This window comes from Ursus americanus, chromosome 27 (assembly GCF_024610735.1).
Source record: "Ursus americanus isolate L20-20 chromosome 27, mUrsAme1.1.p, whole genome shotgun sequence".
Lineage (NCBI taxonomy): Eukaryota > Metazoa > Chordata > Mammalia > Carnivora > Ursidae > Ursus > Ursus americanus.
In genome coordinates this window covers 19224051-19240543 of record NC_142153.1, presented here as the reverse complement: position 1 = coordinate 19240543, position 16493 = coordinate 19224051, and the positions used below count along the sequence as shown (strand labels likewise).

At 35.2% G+C, this 16493-nt stretch overlaps 1 protein-coding gene across 31 annotated transcripts in view; it reads left to right on the top strand.

The window, feature by feature from the left end:
* PCM1 (pericentriolar material 1) overlaps positions 1-16493 on the top strand; it is an 80746-nt gene that overhangs the window by 47508 nt on the left and 16745 nt on the right. For 22 of the 31 annotated variants that reach the window (XM_045779340.2, XM_087856430.1, XM_087856425.1 and 19 more), the window contains 5 exons: positions 5866-6030; positions 8303-8359; positions 10892-11064; positions 11403-11534; positions 15841-15961. In XM_045779340.2, coding sequence (XP_045635296.2) covers positions 5866-6030; positions 8303-8359; positions 10892-11064; positions 11403-11534; positions 15841-15961 — 648 coding nt within the window. Of the gene's footprint in view, positions 1-5865; positions 6031-8302; positions 8360-10891; positions 11065-11402; positions 11535-14946; positions 15608-15840; positions 15962-16493 lie in introns of those variants that run through there. The other 9 variants (XM_087856431.1, XM_087856439.1, XM_087856440.1 and 6 more) reach the window with 4 other exon arrangements.

Genomic DNA, 16493 nt, shown 5'->3' with positions numbered 1-16493 from the left:
AACTGGCTGAATGAGAAAATGCTGGAAAATAAGTATTAGTGTTTCTTCATTTATTCATATGACAAAAAGCATTTCAGTGGGGGCAAGGCAATAGAGAATAAGAAGTTCGATGAGTTACCCAAGGGGCCACTCTCTATACATGGCCATGGTTCATTATCTACTTAAATGTTCTCTGGTGGCACCAAGAGAAATCTTGGAGAAAGCAGAGTAGTTGGTTTTTCTTTCATTTGAATCACTGACTAATTTGCTACATAAAATCAGCTCCTCCCAAACCTATATAACTGATAAAATATTTCCAAAGATGATAACATGTGTGCTGAGAAAACTATCATCCCTGTTCAAATTTGCTTGTTTCACCATCAAATCAGATTCTTCAGATGGGAATAGCGGTAGGAACCAAGGACATGAAGGATATATGAAGAATTGAAATGAAATAAAGTGGCAGGTGTTCTTCCTCACATCCACAGTTTTCATCAGATTTTTAAGTGTTTCAAAAATGGCTAAGATGAATGCAGCAAATGTTTACAAGTGAATTTTTTACCACAGGGTTTCTTAGGACCTTCTATTCCTTGCATATACTGGGAGCTTCCAAGAGAGAGAGTTAGCTGTATGTGGTGATTTTTCAAACTTTTCTGGTTATAAGTCTTAAATACTTTGTTCTTAAGCACCAAGTACAATCTCCTTGAACCCAGAACAACCTCTCAAAGCCACAGCCAAAAAGCATCCCTTACAAACTTGAAGGAGCATCGTTTAACTTTAGTATTCCAGTTTCTAGTTAATAAAACTATCTTTACCTAGCACTAGACTTGGTAAATTCTTTAAAATTCAAAAGACATCGGTTTTTTTTTTAGATGGCATGCAGTTAACACTATAAAAAGAACTTTGATAGGATATCCAATGACAAAATTCAATAAAATATGGGTTAATGTTTTCCCTTATTAACTAAAGTTAATTTCCTTAAGGACTAAGAGCAAACTTGCTTTAAAAGTGGTTTCATCTATGATATTCAAAGACTGCAATGTAGTTACAGGCCCAAATTTCTCTGATTGAATCAACCAATTCACCAATGTAGGTGAATTGAGAGAATATTGGAAGGCATTCCAAACTGTAGTCACCATGAAAGAAAGTTTGGAGGCAGGATAAGGCAGGAAGGAAGATGAGAGTAGCTGGGGAAGGCAATAGGATATGACAAATAGACCAGCGTGGTGGAACTTCAGTTGCTGTTTGAGAGAGACAGCACAGCCAGTCATGCTGTCCCAGATTTACTAGACTGAACTGTTTGTATATGTTTTTGCACTTGTGGAGTTTTCAGAAGTGGCATTGCTAAATCTTCATTTAACATTGTTTCTATTGGTGGTAATGTATGTTTAATCTTTAGAAGGTCTTTATATGTAAAAGTACGTATCACTAAATGTGAAGTAAGGTTTTATAAAGTATGATAGTGATAATCATCTTTTAAACTTCCATTCCAATTCAGACTTCCTGAGCTGAGTGTGTTTCCTTGCCTTTCTGTGTGCTTCAGGTATCAGACTGTAATTCGGCTATACTCTACCAGGTCCACTGCCTTTTTTGATATTATTAGAGAGCAGTGGGATCATATAATCTAGATCTTCCTCCTCCTTTTGGAAAATGGAATAGAACTGTTAATGTACTGTAACCATCCCTAAGTCTTTTCATTTCTTTTCTCTTTCCTTTCCTCTTGTTTACGAATGAAGATTGAGATGAAATGGATGTCAAGCATTAGGAGGGGCAAGACCGGACAGATGTGGCCAGGAAAGAAGCAATGTTAGATTCAGAGAGATTATTATTTACATAGGCAGAAAAAGTAAGAACATAGCTGGAAGTCCCAGCTCCCTGTGTTCTTGGTTCCATAGGCCACAAGGGGAACACTGAAACAAAGAAGCCAGGTGACGGTTATAGCATGAGTGGTGGGACCCCTGTTGTTGAGGAGCCAATGCTGTGCTGCAGCTACAAACCACTTTATAGTCTGGAGGTGTGTCCTTAGAGTGTGAGAAGGAAAGGTCTCCTATTTTATCAGAACCCAGGAGGAGATAAGAACCTCTTCATGACAGCTTTACAAGAGGAGGGGGAGGCGAGTGAAAAATGGCCACATAGCAGTTCCTCACAAGCCTCCCATGTTCTTGTGTTCTGTGCTCCAGGAGGATCATCAGGCTTTCTATCAAGACTTAGACTCAGCTGCAGTTCAGTCCTTACGTTTGTGGCCTGTGTGGATATGTGCAAGGCCTCCAGGGTGCCACCAGAGGACATGGCTGAGCCGTGTCCCTAAAGTGGAGACACAACTAGAAGTACTATTTTTTCTAAATATCTCGCCACTTGTGCTGAGAAAAACAGATTGTGCGCAAGGCAAAGAGTGATGTGTGGGATGGGTCATGCCCTTAGGCTAATGACCATCATGTAACGGTGGTGGTGTTACACTAGCTGGCCTAGCCAGTGTAACTCAGAGGTATCGTTAACCTTCATTAATTCTCTATTTTGTCTGTTACTTTTGGCAGTTGTATGCCCTTATTGCTGGACCTCTTTATGTGAAAGTCAAAAATAACCCAAGAGGGCTCTTTTTCCAGTAAGTTTTGTGCAGAATGGATCAGAGTGGCTAGACTTTAGTCTGAGAGACCAACAAAGAAATCAGAAACCCAAGTATAAGATGATAACTTGAATGATGGCCTTAAAAATAAAAAGGAAAGGTTAACTTCAGCATGGATATTACAGAGAATAAATCAATAGTATATAGGGAACTTACATGTTATTAGCAGAGCAGCTGCTGTGGTCTGGAGAATGTAAGTAGGTTCTTTTGGCTCTTTCAGTGAATGTCAGGGGCAAAGATCAGAGCTCCACAGCTCTTGGAGAAGACTTGGTTGGAGGACCAACATCCATGCACCTCCTATTCGTGACACCTCCCTTCCTTCCAAGAATAGCAGTCTTTGTCACTTCAGGGTACTAATGGGAAAGGGTGTCACTGAACAAGTAGGCGGCGTCCTCCCTACCTTGCATCTGGGAGAGCATTTGCCTTTGCAGCTGAGGAGACTGAATAGAGAAGCTGCTTCTTACTGTCTCAATGGGAGACTGACGACTTGTTAGCAAAAACATTGCTTCACCATCGGAGTGAGACTTCCGGGTACTGTCAGCATGCCAGGGAAGCTACCCAGCAGTTGGGTCCAGCCTTAAGGGTAGATATGAGTCCTGACTAGCCCAGTGAATGTAAAAATGCGTATAAAAGGAACCAGCAGCCAGACAGAAGACAGGCAGAACACTAGAACAGCTGTTCTGCAGGAACATAATAAACATAATAAAAGCTGTTATTGCAGGAAATAAACACTTGAACAAAATCATAAAAAACACTTAGATTGAACTGTAACAAATTCTGTAGAACTAGAAAAAATGATTTTCACATTTAACGTTTTGACTCTTCAAAAAAGAGGATGACTGGTATTAAGTCCCAAATGACCGGCCTAGAAAACTGAGGGAAAGGATTATGCCATTGTACAGAGCAGAAAGTACTAAGATAAAATCAAGAGGAAAATGATTAGAGGCTTAATGACAAATCTTGGAGATAGGATATATAGGGAGTACTAAAGGAAGAAAAACAGGAGGAAAGGCACTAATTAAATAAATAATAGTAAAGGGGAATCTCTAATGAAGAAAGACTGGAAACTGCAGATCAAAACAGCTGTCACCCATCCAGCCAGGAGGCAGGGGGGAAAGTATACACATACCGCTATGTATATTCTGATAAAACTCCTTAATTACAAGGAAAAAGTAAAAATCTAATAAGCTTCCAGACTGCAAGAACAAGTTAATACAATGAGAAAGACCCAAATTGACATCAGACAACACAAGAAGTAGAAGAAAGTGAAATAATGTCCGTACACAGACAAAAAAAGTGCTGCAACTCAAGAATCCTATATTCAAACTAGAGCCTTCAGTTGTCAAGGTGAAAAGATCTTGGTGCATCTTATCTGAGGAAAACAACGGAAACAACATATGAATCAGATTAGGCACCTTTATAGGGAAAGGTAAAAAGGAGAGGTAACAGTTCAGTAAAGAAAACAATAGATCAATCTCAGTTATTAATATAAATTCAAAAGTAAAATATTAGCCAATTTAATCTGCCAGTATATCAAAAAGAATATCAGACTGTTGTCAATAGGGTTTATTACAGAAATGTAACCATGGTTCATTATCAGGAAATCTGTCAACATAATTTTCATGTCAACAAATTGAAGGACAGAAGTCATATAATCATAGTGGTAGATGAGATAAAATTTGATAAAATCCTAATAAAATGTACAAGTAAAATGCACCCAAGAAGGCAGTTATTTAATATTCAATATAATGAAAGCTGTTAGCTAATGCCAGTCATGAACACCATTGTAAGTAAAAATACTCCAAATATAATCTATATCAAAAATAGAAATTAAACAGGGCTTCCCTCTCTACCACCATCATTATCTAGCATTGTTTAGAAAACATTGTGACAAGAAATTAAATAATTGGCATAAATATTGAAAAAGGGAAACAAATTTTTATTTTTTCTGAGAGAGCCTAGCAAACACCAGAAAATAGCTACTAAAGTTAATGTAAATTGGTAAAGCAGCTGATTATGAAATAAGTATGCAAATATTTTTTTCTATCATAGTAACACTCAGTAGAATGGAAGTCTTCCCATAGTAGTATCCAAAGCTATTTGGGGGGAAATCCTTAGGAATAAATTTAACAAGGAAAGTACTAGATCTATAAAAAATTGTAACTATTTTTGAAGAACACAAAACAAGATTGAACAAATGTAAAAAACATAACCATGTTTTAGAAGAGATTGTATAAAATTATTAAATACCAGTTCTCGAATTAATAAGTGCTTTTAATGTGATTCCATTTTGAATCCCTGTGGACTGTTTTTGAAATTGGGAAAAAAAAAAATCTCAAAGCTTATGTGGAAGGACAAATGTCTAAGAATAGCCAAGAAAAGGGGCGCCTGGGTGGTTCAGTTTTTAAACTTCTGCCTTCGGCTCAGGGCATGATCCCAGAGTCCTCCTCTGGGAGCCTGCTTCTTCCTCTCCCACTCCCCCTGCTTGTGTTCCCTCTCTCGCTGGCTCTCTCTCTGTCAAATGAATAAATAAAATCTTAAAAAAAAAAAGAATAGCCAAGAAAAGAAACTACTTACATAGGACTTAGATGTTTAAGCATTCTGTGAAACTTCTATGGCTAAAAGAACGAAGATGGCATTGGAATAGATAAACAGAATGCCCAGAAATAAACCTCATAAATAATGGAGATTTAATATATTGACCAAGGTTGCATTTTATTTCATTGGGAATAGGGTAGGTATAACCAAGTATCCAAGTGAAACAAAATAAAGTTGAATTCCTAACTTGTGCCATCTAGCAAGGAAAATTTAGTAGAATATATGGATAACCTATGAGTGGATAAGACCTTTTAAGTCCTATTACACACAAGTTATAAGAAGGCAGACATATCTGACTTAATGCCCATTACTCTTCTCTCTGTTATAGACATTTTGTGTAGATTGGATGTGATTCTTTCTTGTATTTCCTAATATTGAAAAATGGTTAACTTGGAGACTAGTAGAGAATTTGGGTCATACAAGGCCTACAGTATAGTTTGAGTTGGGATGTACTCATGAAGGTGTTGTCAAAGGACGATGAAGTGTTAGAATATATTACTGTTACCCCATGCTTCCAAAGGTTATCGCAAGACATTGTATTTACTGTTTTCTATTTATACAGCATTCTAAATTGAGTTACCTGTACTATTTCACTATGGAAATCAATTTCCCTTTCATTTTGAGTTAGTTGCAACTGGTAACAGTTGTCACTTTTTTTACTCAAGGGTATGAAAGTGCCAGTATGTCTAGCACATGTGAACCTTGCAAAAGTAAGAACAGACATTTAGCCCAGACTGAAGAGCCTGTTCAAGCAAAAGTATTCAGCAGAAAGAATCATGAGCAGCTGGAAAAAATAATAAAATATAGTAGGTCTACAGAAATATCTTCAGGTATGTTCTTTTTTGGTTTGCTTTAATCTAAGGACTTCTTCATCTTAGATTTGAAAAACAATTGGTCTGTCACACTTTTCTGACATGTGCAAGGTTTTATATAAGTAGAGATTACAGTATACATTCCTTGATATCAAGAAACGTAAACTGGAAATATTTTTTAATATTGTGATAGTAGCTTTTGACTTTTTTTGATGAAATTTTAAACAAAAAAGTTTAGTTGACATTATTGGCAGCTGACTTGAAATTCTGCAAATCTTCTCTGAATAAGAATTTGATATAAAATCGTATCATTCCCTGCTTAAAATCTCTGGCTTTACCATGCTTACAGGGGAGAGCCCAAGTGCCTTAATGTAACATCTGGCCAGCAGAGATTTGGCTCCTTGCATCTCTAAACTCTTTCTCCCCACCCTCTGCCCTTGAAGTTGCCTCTTTCCTTGGCACTGGACTGAAGTTTTCGCATAGCTATCCTGCTGTTTTTCACCTCAGCAGGTCTTTTCTGCCTCCAGTCCTTTTTGCTCTTTGTAAGCCTTTTTCTCTACTGGAGTCTTAAATAAAATGTTAATTCTGCAACTCTGAAGTTGCATCAGATTAAAGCTTAGATAATTTTCCCTTTCTCCTTTTTCGTTTCGGTTGTAGCCTGTGTAAATCTCTTCTGTTGCCCATATCACATTATATAGTATTTACTTGTTTAAGTGTCTTTGTCACCTTTTTGAGTCCCTTGGCAGCAAATAATACCTTTTCATATTTGTGCCTTAAACGTTCCCATGGTATTGCACACATGGTAGGCACTTACTAAGTGTTAATTGAATGAATGAATGAAGGGAGTTGTATGCGTTTGCCACTGTTTGAAGTACTGATACTTTCTTGTTTTATAAAGAACAAGTACATCTCAAAGAAACATGGAGAGGGAGGCAGTAAATAGAGACCCTCAATTCTTGGGTGTCAGTAGGATCCTTGGTGAAAAGTGAGAGTAGCAGCTACCATTTGTATTATGCTTTACTATTTACAAATTAAACCAATTACTGATCTCATTTGAGCCTCATAATGCTATGAATTGGTTTTATTTCCATCTTGCAGATGAGGAAACATGGTCAGAGAGTATCCCTGTTTTTTTCCCAGCATCATAAAGAGCTAGTAACAGAAACTGATACAGTTTTTCTGGAAAGCTTGAGAAGTCATGGCCTTATCTCAGTAATTGTACTTATCTATGCTAAGGAAACAAAAATGAAAAAAAATACTGGGACTTAGTGTCATCTGAGCTATGATTCCAAATATGTTTAAACAAAAAATCAGAATGAATAAAGACTAAAAGAAAATGCATCAAAATGTTAATAGTGTTTTTATCATCTTTAAACTCTTCTATATTTTCTGAACCTTTCATAATGAGTATTTATTGCTTTTATAATCAGAAAAGAAACATCACATTTGTTTGTATTTTGAACTGACTTCCTCGAGGTCATATTGCTAAGAAATGGCAGAGTGGAAGTTTTAATTCTGGCCTTAAGTCTAGGATCCTTTTGACAAAACTATCAATTTTCTTGATGCGAGCCCAGCATTTTACCAAAATTTTATAATTTTTATCTCCTTTCACTGTCTTTACCAAAGAGTGAGATCTTCAAAGAGTAAACAGTCGATGGAGATTGGGGAAGGACACTAAACTGAAAGGCTTATTAATTAATTGGATTATCAAGTTACGTAATAATGGATAGTTGGTCATAGGACTTCAGACCTTATTACTGTTACTTAGAAAAATACAATGATTGAATTTTGGTGCACTAAAAAATGCTTGAATTGTGTAAATATACCCTGTGTGTATTTACATATTCACTTTCTAAAAAGACTTATTTTTAGTTTTAATCATTACTCAAATTCTTTATAGCATGGACTAGTAGTTTTTGTTATGCTATTACTAGAGAGTAGCATGTATGACTGCTAGTATTGAATTTTACAGTCTTCTCCTCCCTCGAGGGTTGTGGGAGCATCACCTTGACATGTATGCTTCTAAGGGTGAATGGCTGAAGTTTATTATGATAGTCATCATCAGTCACGTTAAGCTTCTACATAAGTTTATAGCAAATCTTTTGATATTTTCCCTAATAAGATTATTTTTAAGTTATAAACCATACCTTGTGATAACATTTCAGTTCAGGCAAACAATTTTAAAGAAATTTGCTTTTTTTTTTTTTAATTCACTTATTCATATTATGGACCCTGTCTTTACTATTCATACACATTTTATGTTCATCCTTATGTCTGCCCTTTCCTACAGCACATGCTAGGAGAATACTACAGCAGTCTAACAGAAATGCATGCAATGAAGCGCCAGGTAACAATCTGCTTAGTTTTGGTGTCCACTTTTTGTTAATTTTTTCCATTAGTCTTAAATATCCTTAGTTTTATTGCTCTGATTTTTTTTTTTTTAGATGTAGCTTAGTGTATATATGTCATGTGGCTTGTAAAAGTGAAAGAGAATTCATATTCATAAAATTCTGAAGGCTTTCATTTGTAATTCTTTACTTGGGTGGTAAAATTAGCTGCTTTTCTTGTTTTAATTTTTAGTTATTGTATGTAACATAACCAACACATTCATAAGGATAATAAAAAATCTTTTTATAATTGATTATTTTATTTGAAGTTATTCATTTTGTAATTCTTAAATGCATAAAAGCATTAATATTTTTGAAACAAAAATAGTTATTTTTTCCTAGCTTTGATTTACAGTGTTAAGTATTGTGTGTAACTTCTGTTGTCCTTGCTTATTTTTCATTACTAGTCAACATCTGCCAAAAAAAAATAAGCCAATAAACCATTAAATAAAATCAGTGACATGCAAAGACCATGATAAATAAAAATATATGGAAAATTAATAAAGATTCCAAAATACTGTTTTTGTCTTTATACTGTGTATTTTCTTTAAACATGGTTCTGTGCGATTTAAAATTATAAATATTCTTTAATGCCTCCTGTACTATAAATAAGTGAAAAATAGAAGCTTGTTATGAATCTTTAGGAGAATCTAAAGAAAAAAATAAGAATCTGGCGCGGACAAAGCTTGAATCATATCTGTGACACTTCCTAAAGAAAAGAACTCTGAAAAATAGAGAGGATAAAAATAAGATAAATTCAGAGAAACCTGACTGAGATCAAGGATTTTTCTAGTCTACCCTAATGCATTTTAGTTCAGGGGGAGAAACTGGCGAAAACTTTCCATCTGTCTATTGCAGGGCTCAGGGGGTGGGCAGTAAAGCATGTGTTCAGCATCATTCATTATTCAGGAACAATTTAATTTTTAATGATACATAATTTAGAGTGATAATTTTATCACATATAGAGATATGACAGATGTCATTAAATATCCTTTGTTCTTTGAAATAATAAACATTTTCTAATTTAACTGGTCAAACTGTAGTATATAAATTGGAAGTTTATCTGGGTTTTTCCTTTAAGTAGAGATTTCCTACAGAGATAGTTTTGGTTCCTGCTTATAATATCACATTTGAACATTTTAAAACTAGTAAGAGAACGTTAGTATTTTATTTAATACTCAAATGGGGCAAGATAGGGAAATTGCATATTTAATATTATAATTTACTTGTAGAAATTATGGCCTTAAAGGTGTTAATATACAAGATGTAAGTTAGTAGGAAGTTTTTTCATTAGGCCTCATTTCCTTTGCATATTCTTACCCTCTCTTACAAAAAGTGAATTAAATCTTTATGATCTTTGTATATTTATTTAAAAGCACAGTATATTAAAAACTCAACATTTTAAATTCTCTTTTTTAGAAACTTGTCCCAGGTATTTGTGGAACCTGAATATTGAACTATGCATGGTTCTACTATTGCTCTAGAAAGGGTACAGAGTTTGATAGCTAGAAGAACTACTTAGAGATTTTTTTAAAGATGTTATTTATTTTAGGGAGTAAGAGTGTGCACACACGTGTGAGAGCCGGGAGTGGGATGGGGGGGGATTTGGGGGAGAGGGAGAGAATTTCAAGCAGACTCCACTCTGAGCATGGAGCCCTATGGGGGGCTCAGTCTCATATCCCCGAGATCATGACCTGAGCCTAAATCAGGAGTCAGATGCTTAACTGATTGAGCCACCCAGGTGCCCCCAGAGATTTTTTTAAATAGAGAAGTCAAAATGGGAACAGTTTCTAATTTGCACCCTTAAAAATAAAGGTATGACTGTATACCTTTAAGAGTAATAATTTTGTGTTATCAACAGATACATATAGCAGAATTATTGAATGATGCCTAGATTCTGTAAAATTGAAAACGTGCATTGGGTCATGCCTGGTCCAACTTATACTGAGTATGTCAGTAAGACTTACCAAAATGGACCTATATTGTTGTACATTCAAAAATTCAATTTTCCATCAATACAGCATGATAGCTGAGATTTGAGAATTAGTAGACCTAACTAGATAGACCTTAAAATATAGCTTTTATTGCCAGCATTCAGTTTATTCTAAACATTAAATGAATTTCCTTTTCTGTAACAAAGTTCATATTAGCAAAAAAAAGTGCAGTTTTTTTATTTCTTTCAAGTGCTGAAGGATTTCTGCTGATTATTCCTATGAAATTTGTAAAATTTTCCAGATAATTTTTTTGAGAAATAAGTATGGTCTGAGTAATGCTAGGTATTTCTCTAATATATAGTATATATCTTGATATTTTTGAGATTATTTTTATCTTGGTAATTTTTAAGATTCTTTTTCTACTTTAAAAGTCCTAAAATAGAATTAAGTCTGTTCTGATTTTTAAGTAATTTAAACCTGAGTAATGATACAAGCTAATAGAAATTGTCAGGAATGTATTTTATCATTGTTAACTTCCTGATCTTTATTATCTTCCAGAAACTGGGAGTGATTTTTCCATGTTCGAAGCTTTGCGGGATACTATTTATTCTGAAGTAGCTACATTAATTTCTCAAAATGAATCTCGGCCACATTTTCTTATTGAACTCTTCCATGAACTTCAGCTACTTAATACAGACTACTTGAGACAAAGGGCTTTATACGCGTTGCAGGTATCTGGTAGCTAACATTCTTTTTCCTACCCTGTCTGGTACCTCTTTTCTTCATGATTGTATCTGGTTGCTTTCTTAGACTGAAGTACATCTTGTTCCATATGTGTTACGATCTGTTTGCCACTTTATTTAAAACTTCTGGTATAGCTTCAGTAGCCTTTAGATAAAGTCTTTCTCTGAGCAATTTTTTAGTGTTTTATCTTTAATGTTATTTCTTCCTCAAAATTAACCTATGAGGTGAGGAGCATTCATTTGCTCTTCTGTCTGCTTTTGCGTTTAAATTGATGATAAAAAAAATAAATGTTTTACATAAGTAACTATCTTATTTCCTTATTTAGGACATAGTATCCAGACATATTTCTGAGAACCATGAAAAAGGAGGAGAAAATGTAAAGTCAGGAAATTCTGGTACTTGGATAGCATCAAACTCAGAACTTACCCCCAGTGAAAGCCTTGCTACCACTGATGATGTAAGCTGATAATGATTAATGAACGTAGATAAAACTTCAGTATGCTGTAAACAGAAGTTAAATAAGTACTTGTAAATTGTGAATATACCTGATGCTTGGTTTTGAGCTTTCTTAAAAAGCTAAGTGTAACACATTATTTTGAGGTGAGGTATAAAACTCAATTAAAATATGTCAGCAGACACTGGAAATTATGTATAAATGATAGATTTTAAGGTGTAAAACTGTATTTATATTTCTAGTGCCCATCATAGGAATTGACTCACAACAGCCATTTAGTAAAGTTTGTTGTGTTTTATTCAAGACATTCAGTAAACCAGACTGCAGTCAGATCACAGAGCCCTAAAATAAATAAATACAAGATAAATCAGGTCTTTGGGTTAGAAGAGAAGCCTGGACAAAAAGTCATCCAGGAAAAGAAATGTAACTTAATGTATTCAAGTTTATGAAGAAAATTTTGAATAAAGTAAAGGAACTTAGGGAGTGGAAAAGAGTGGTGAGGAAAACGGTGCATTTTCAGTAATCTGTGTTTTCCAGATAGTCCCCACGTAGCACATAAGCCAGTGAGTGACTGGATGGCAAACTGCTAGGATAGTGAGGACGTAATGTGCTAGGTATTTGGAATTCACTTACTTAAAGGTTTGGACCCTGATTCTATTATAAAAGGTATTATGGGGTCCTCGGGTAGCAAATACATCTCTTTTCTATGCCAGCGCTAGTACGTGGGTTTTCATGGATGAGAGTGCCATAACTGATTAGCATGTGTCTGCTCTGTGTAGAGAGCTGGAAGCAGTGTTACTGTGTTCCTGCCCACTGCTGGTATAGTAGCATTGTGACTTCTTTTTGAAAAGATAGTATTTCCTCAAAAGACTTCTTGGAGTTTTTTTTTTTTTCCACATATAGTAATTTCCTTATAACTGTTGAGGACTTTTCCTGAATTCTTGCTCTTTAACTTATGCTCATTTTTAAAACAGTACTTCCCCAAGTCATCTTTCTGCTTAAAACCTTAGGCTCCAACTTCTCTACCACAAACAAAAGGATATGGTTTTAATTCACTTTACAATGTCAAATATAAATTAATGTAAGTAATTGTTTCTTGGGATTGTTATTATAAATTGAAAATTGCGTACTCCGTTTTGTGGAAAATGGAGAGAGTGGTCCAGCTTTATAGATAAATTAGGGGATATGCAGTTACATTAAAGTTTATTAGGCACTGAAATAACTTGCTGAGAGCATGAATGGTTTCTCTGCCTCCTGTAACTCCATTGCCTCCGTTTTTATCCAGATTTCATATAGGTGGTATTACTTCGTTAATTTAAAATATTTGAGCACATTGGCTTTTACCATCAATAGCAAATTGGAAATTGAGCTACAATATATGATAAAGTTAACCTGACAAGATTTTAAAGATTTTTCCTTACAACTGCTGCAGACTTAAATAAAATTTAAAGATACCGACCTGCTTAATAAGTAGGTGTCTTAGTTGGGGTGGGTACAACAAAATACTGTAGACTGGATGGTTAAACAATAGCCTTTTATTTCTCACAGTTCTGGAGGCGGGGAAGTCCAAGATCATGGTGCCGGCAGATTTGGTACTTGGTTCAGGCCCTCTTCCTGGCTTGCAGATGGCCACCTTCTCCATGTGTCCTCACATGGCTCTGGTGTCTCTTTTTTTAAAAGGGCACTAATGCCACCATGGGGGCTCCACCGTCATTACCTCATCTGAAACCTTGATTACCTCCCAAAGGCCCCACCTCCTAATACATTGGGAGTTAAGGCTTCAACACATGAATTTCAGGGGGGAACACAGAGATTCAATCCATAACCATATAGACTTGGCACAAATAACTCTACTTAGTATTACTTTTAAATAACTAAATCAGTTCTTTAAGTTTTCAGCCAAAACTTAATTTCATCATTAATGTTAACATCCTCCCTCTATTAATGCTGTTTAATCAGCAGCAGCACAACATGTGGTGTTCCCACCCACAGATCTAGAGCAGTCCTGTCCAGTAGAACTTGCTACAGTGATGGAAATGTGTTATATGTGCATTGTCTAATATGGTAGCCATTAGCCACATGGGGCTGTCAAGCACTTGAAATGTGGCTAATGGGACCAAGGAACTAAATTTTAAGTTTTAATATAAATAGGCTAGCAGTTTCCATATTGGACAGATAGAGACTAGCATTCTCCATGTTTCTAGGCCAAGGTCTTTTTTTTTTTTTTTAAGATTTTATTTATTTATTTATTTATTTATTTATTTATTTATTTATTTGAGAGAGAGCAAGAGAGATCACAGAGGGAGAAGGAGGGGGAGAAGCAGACTCCCCACTGAGCAGAGAGTCCTATGCAGGGCTCAATCCCAGGACCCTGAGATCATGACCTAGAGCCGAAGGTAGGCACTTAACCAGCTGGGCCACCCAGGCGTCTCTAGGCCAAGGTCTTTTGAGCTCCATTTATAGAGCTTGCATCGGCACATTTCAGAGTAAGAGCCTTCGTGGCCAGGAAAGAAGTAAAAGTTGGCATCTGGGAATTACAAGTCAAAGGGGGGATGAAGAATTGAAGTTTAGGAAGAGGAAGAAACCCTTTTTATCTTCTATTCCACATGCCATAAAATGACAAAAGCACATCTACCTTCCAGTTTTAATTGAAGGAGCAACGAAATGGTTCCATTTTCTAAAACATGTTCTGTAATGCCTGAATTTCTTTTAATCAGAGACAGAGCTTTCGTTTCATAATTGGAAGAGAAAAATTTAAGATTTATAGCTAGGAGAAAGAACACAATTGTGAAATGAGTTTTAGAATGTGAAACTCCCCTTAATCACAGTATACACAAAAATTATTTTGAAATTAAAGTCCTAAAAAGGCTAAAACTATAAAACTTCTAAAAGAAAATCTTCATGATTTAACATAAGCAAAGATTTCTTAGGGTACGAGAAGCTTTAGAACTATAAAAGAGAAGATTGATAAGTTAGACTTGATTAAAAATAAAATCTTTCTGCTTTTCAAAAGACACCATTAGGAGAATATAATCTTCGTACACATATCTGACAATGACTATAAATGACAAATCCAGACTACATAAAGAACTTGGACAATTTGCTTATTTATAAGACCAACAACTCGGTCAGACAGGGGCAAGAGATTTGAACAGGCGCTACATGAAAGAAGATCTATAAACGGTGGCCAATGTGCAAATTAAAACCACATGAGAAATTTCCTCACGTGCACTAGAAAAGACTGAAATTAAAAAGATGGACAATAAGAAGTGTTGGTGTGAATGTAGAGTGATCGGAACTTTCACACTCCTTATGGAATTATAAAATTGTATAACCACTTTGGAAAGCAGTTTGGCCGTTTCTTAAAAAAAGTGAAACATAAACCTGGCATGTGACCAAGGAATTTTTCTTCTAGGTATTCATCCAAGAGAAATGAAAACATATGTCCACAAAAACACTTGTATTCTAATGTTCATAGCGTCTTTAGTCATGATAGCCTCAAACTGGAACATCAACAGATAAATGGATAAACAAAATATGGTATATCCTTACAATGGGATACTATTCAGCCATTCAGAAATAATGAACTTCTGAAACACATGACAACATGGATTAATTTCAGAAACCTGTTGAGCAAAAGAAAAGAAGCCAAACACCGAAGAGTATATACTGAATGGTTCCATTTATATAGCAAGTTCTAGAGCCAGCAAAACTGATTTGTGGTGATAGAAATCTTATGAGTGGGGTGTAGTGGAGACTGACTGCAGAGGGATACAAAGGAACTTTATGGGCTGATGGAAATGGTCTTTATCTTTAGGGAAGGTGGTTACATGGGGATATATATATATATTTTTAGAACTCATCAGACTGTACACTTAATGGGTACACTGTTGTATATAAATTATATTTCAATAAAGTTCATTTAAAAAATACGAATGATGCTGTCATGTTTTTCTTCTGATAAAACCAGATATAGTAAGGTCCTGGGCATTGTTAGGTTTTAGAGATGGGTTAACTTACCTGAGGGTGTAGAACTAATTTAAAATGTCTGCTTTCCCAAGTTAGAATTTTAATCAGTAGCTGCTTCTGTGTATTTTCATTTATTTAATGACATATGTTCTGTAAGATTACTTAATATTTTAATGTTCTCTGTGACTGTTCAACCTTTAATAACTTTGGTTATATCCCAGTTTTAAGTATATAGTTTTATGCAAATACTTAGCTTCTATGGTAAATTTTTAATATTTGTCAGAAAATTTTTAAGAGAAATATTAGTGATTTTTATTTGTTTTTTTAAACCATAACTTAGGAAACTTTTGAGAAGAACTTTGAGAGAGAAACACATAAAATAAGTGAGCAAAATGATGCTGATAACGCTAGTGTCATGTCTGTATCTTCAAATCTTGAGCCTTTTGCAACAGATGATCTAGGTAAGCAGAATTTTTTATAATCTTAGAGCATGACTTTAATACAGTCTTTGAATTACATTGATTAAGAAACAAAAGTCCAAAAAGGCAAGATGTGGTGGAAAGACTTAAAAGTCTCTCAGTGTCTAAGCCAGGAATCTCCTGTTAGCTCTTTAGCCTTTGGCAAATCTCGTCATTCTGACTGCGTGTTCTAAGGAAACGGGAGTCTTACCTACCTTGCTCTGTGTTCTTTGAAAAATACATAGAATTTTCTACATGTATAATAGAGCTGAAGAAATGTTAATTTCCTTCCGGTAAGGGAAAGATGATCCTTTAAGGTTTTCTACTTAGTGGGAAAAATTCAGAGGTATCAGGGCCTCATCCAATCACATTTTCAGTAACAATATTCACTTCAGTAAGTTGCAATAACTGAATTTGCAATAACTGAAATTTCTTAGCATAATAATCTAGTGAGAAACCCAGGTAACTCTGAGTGTGCATAACGCATTGCACTTTTTTTTTCATCATTAGTAAAGCAAGCTTGGAGGGTTGTATA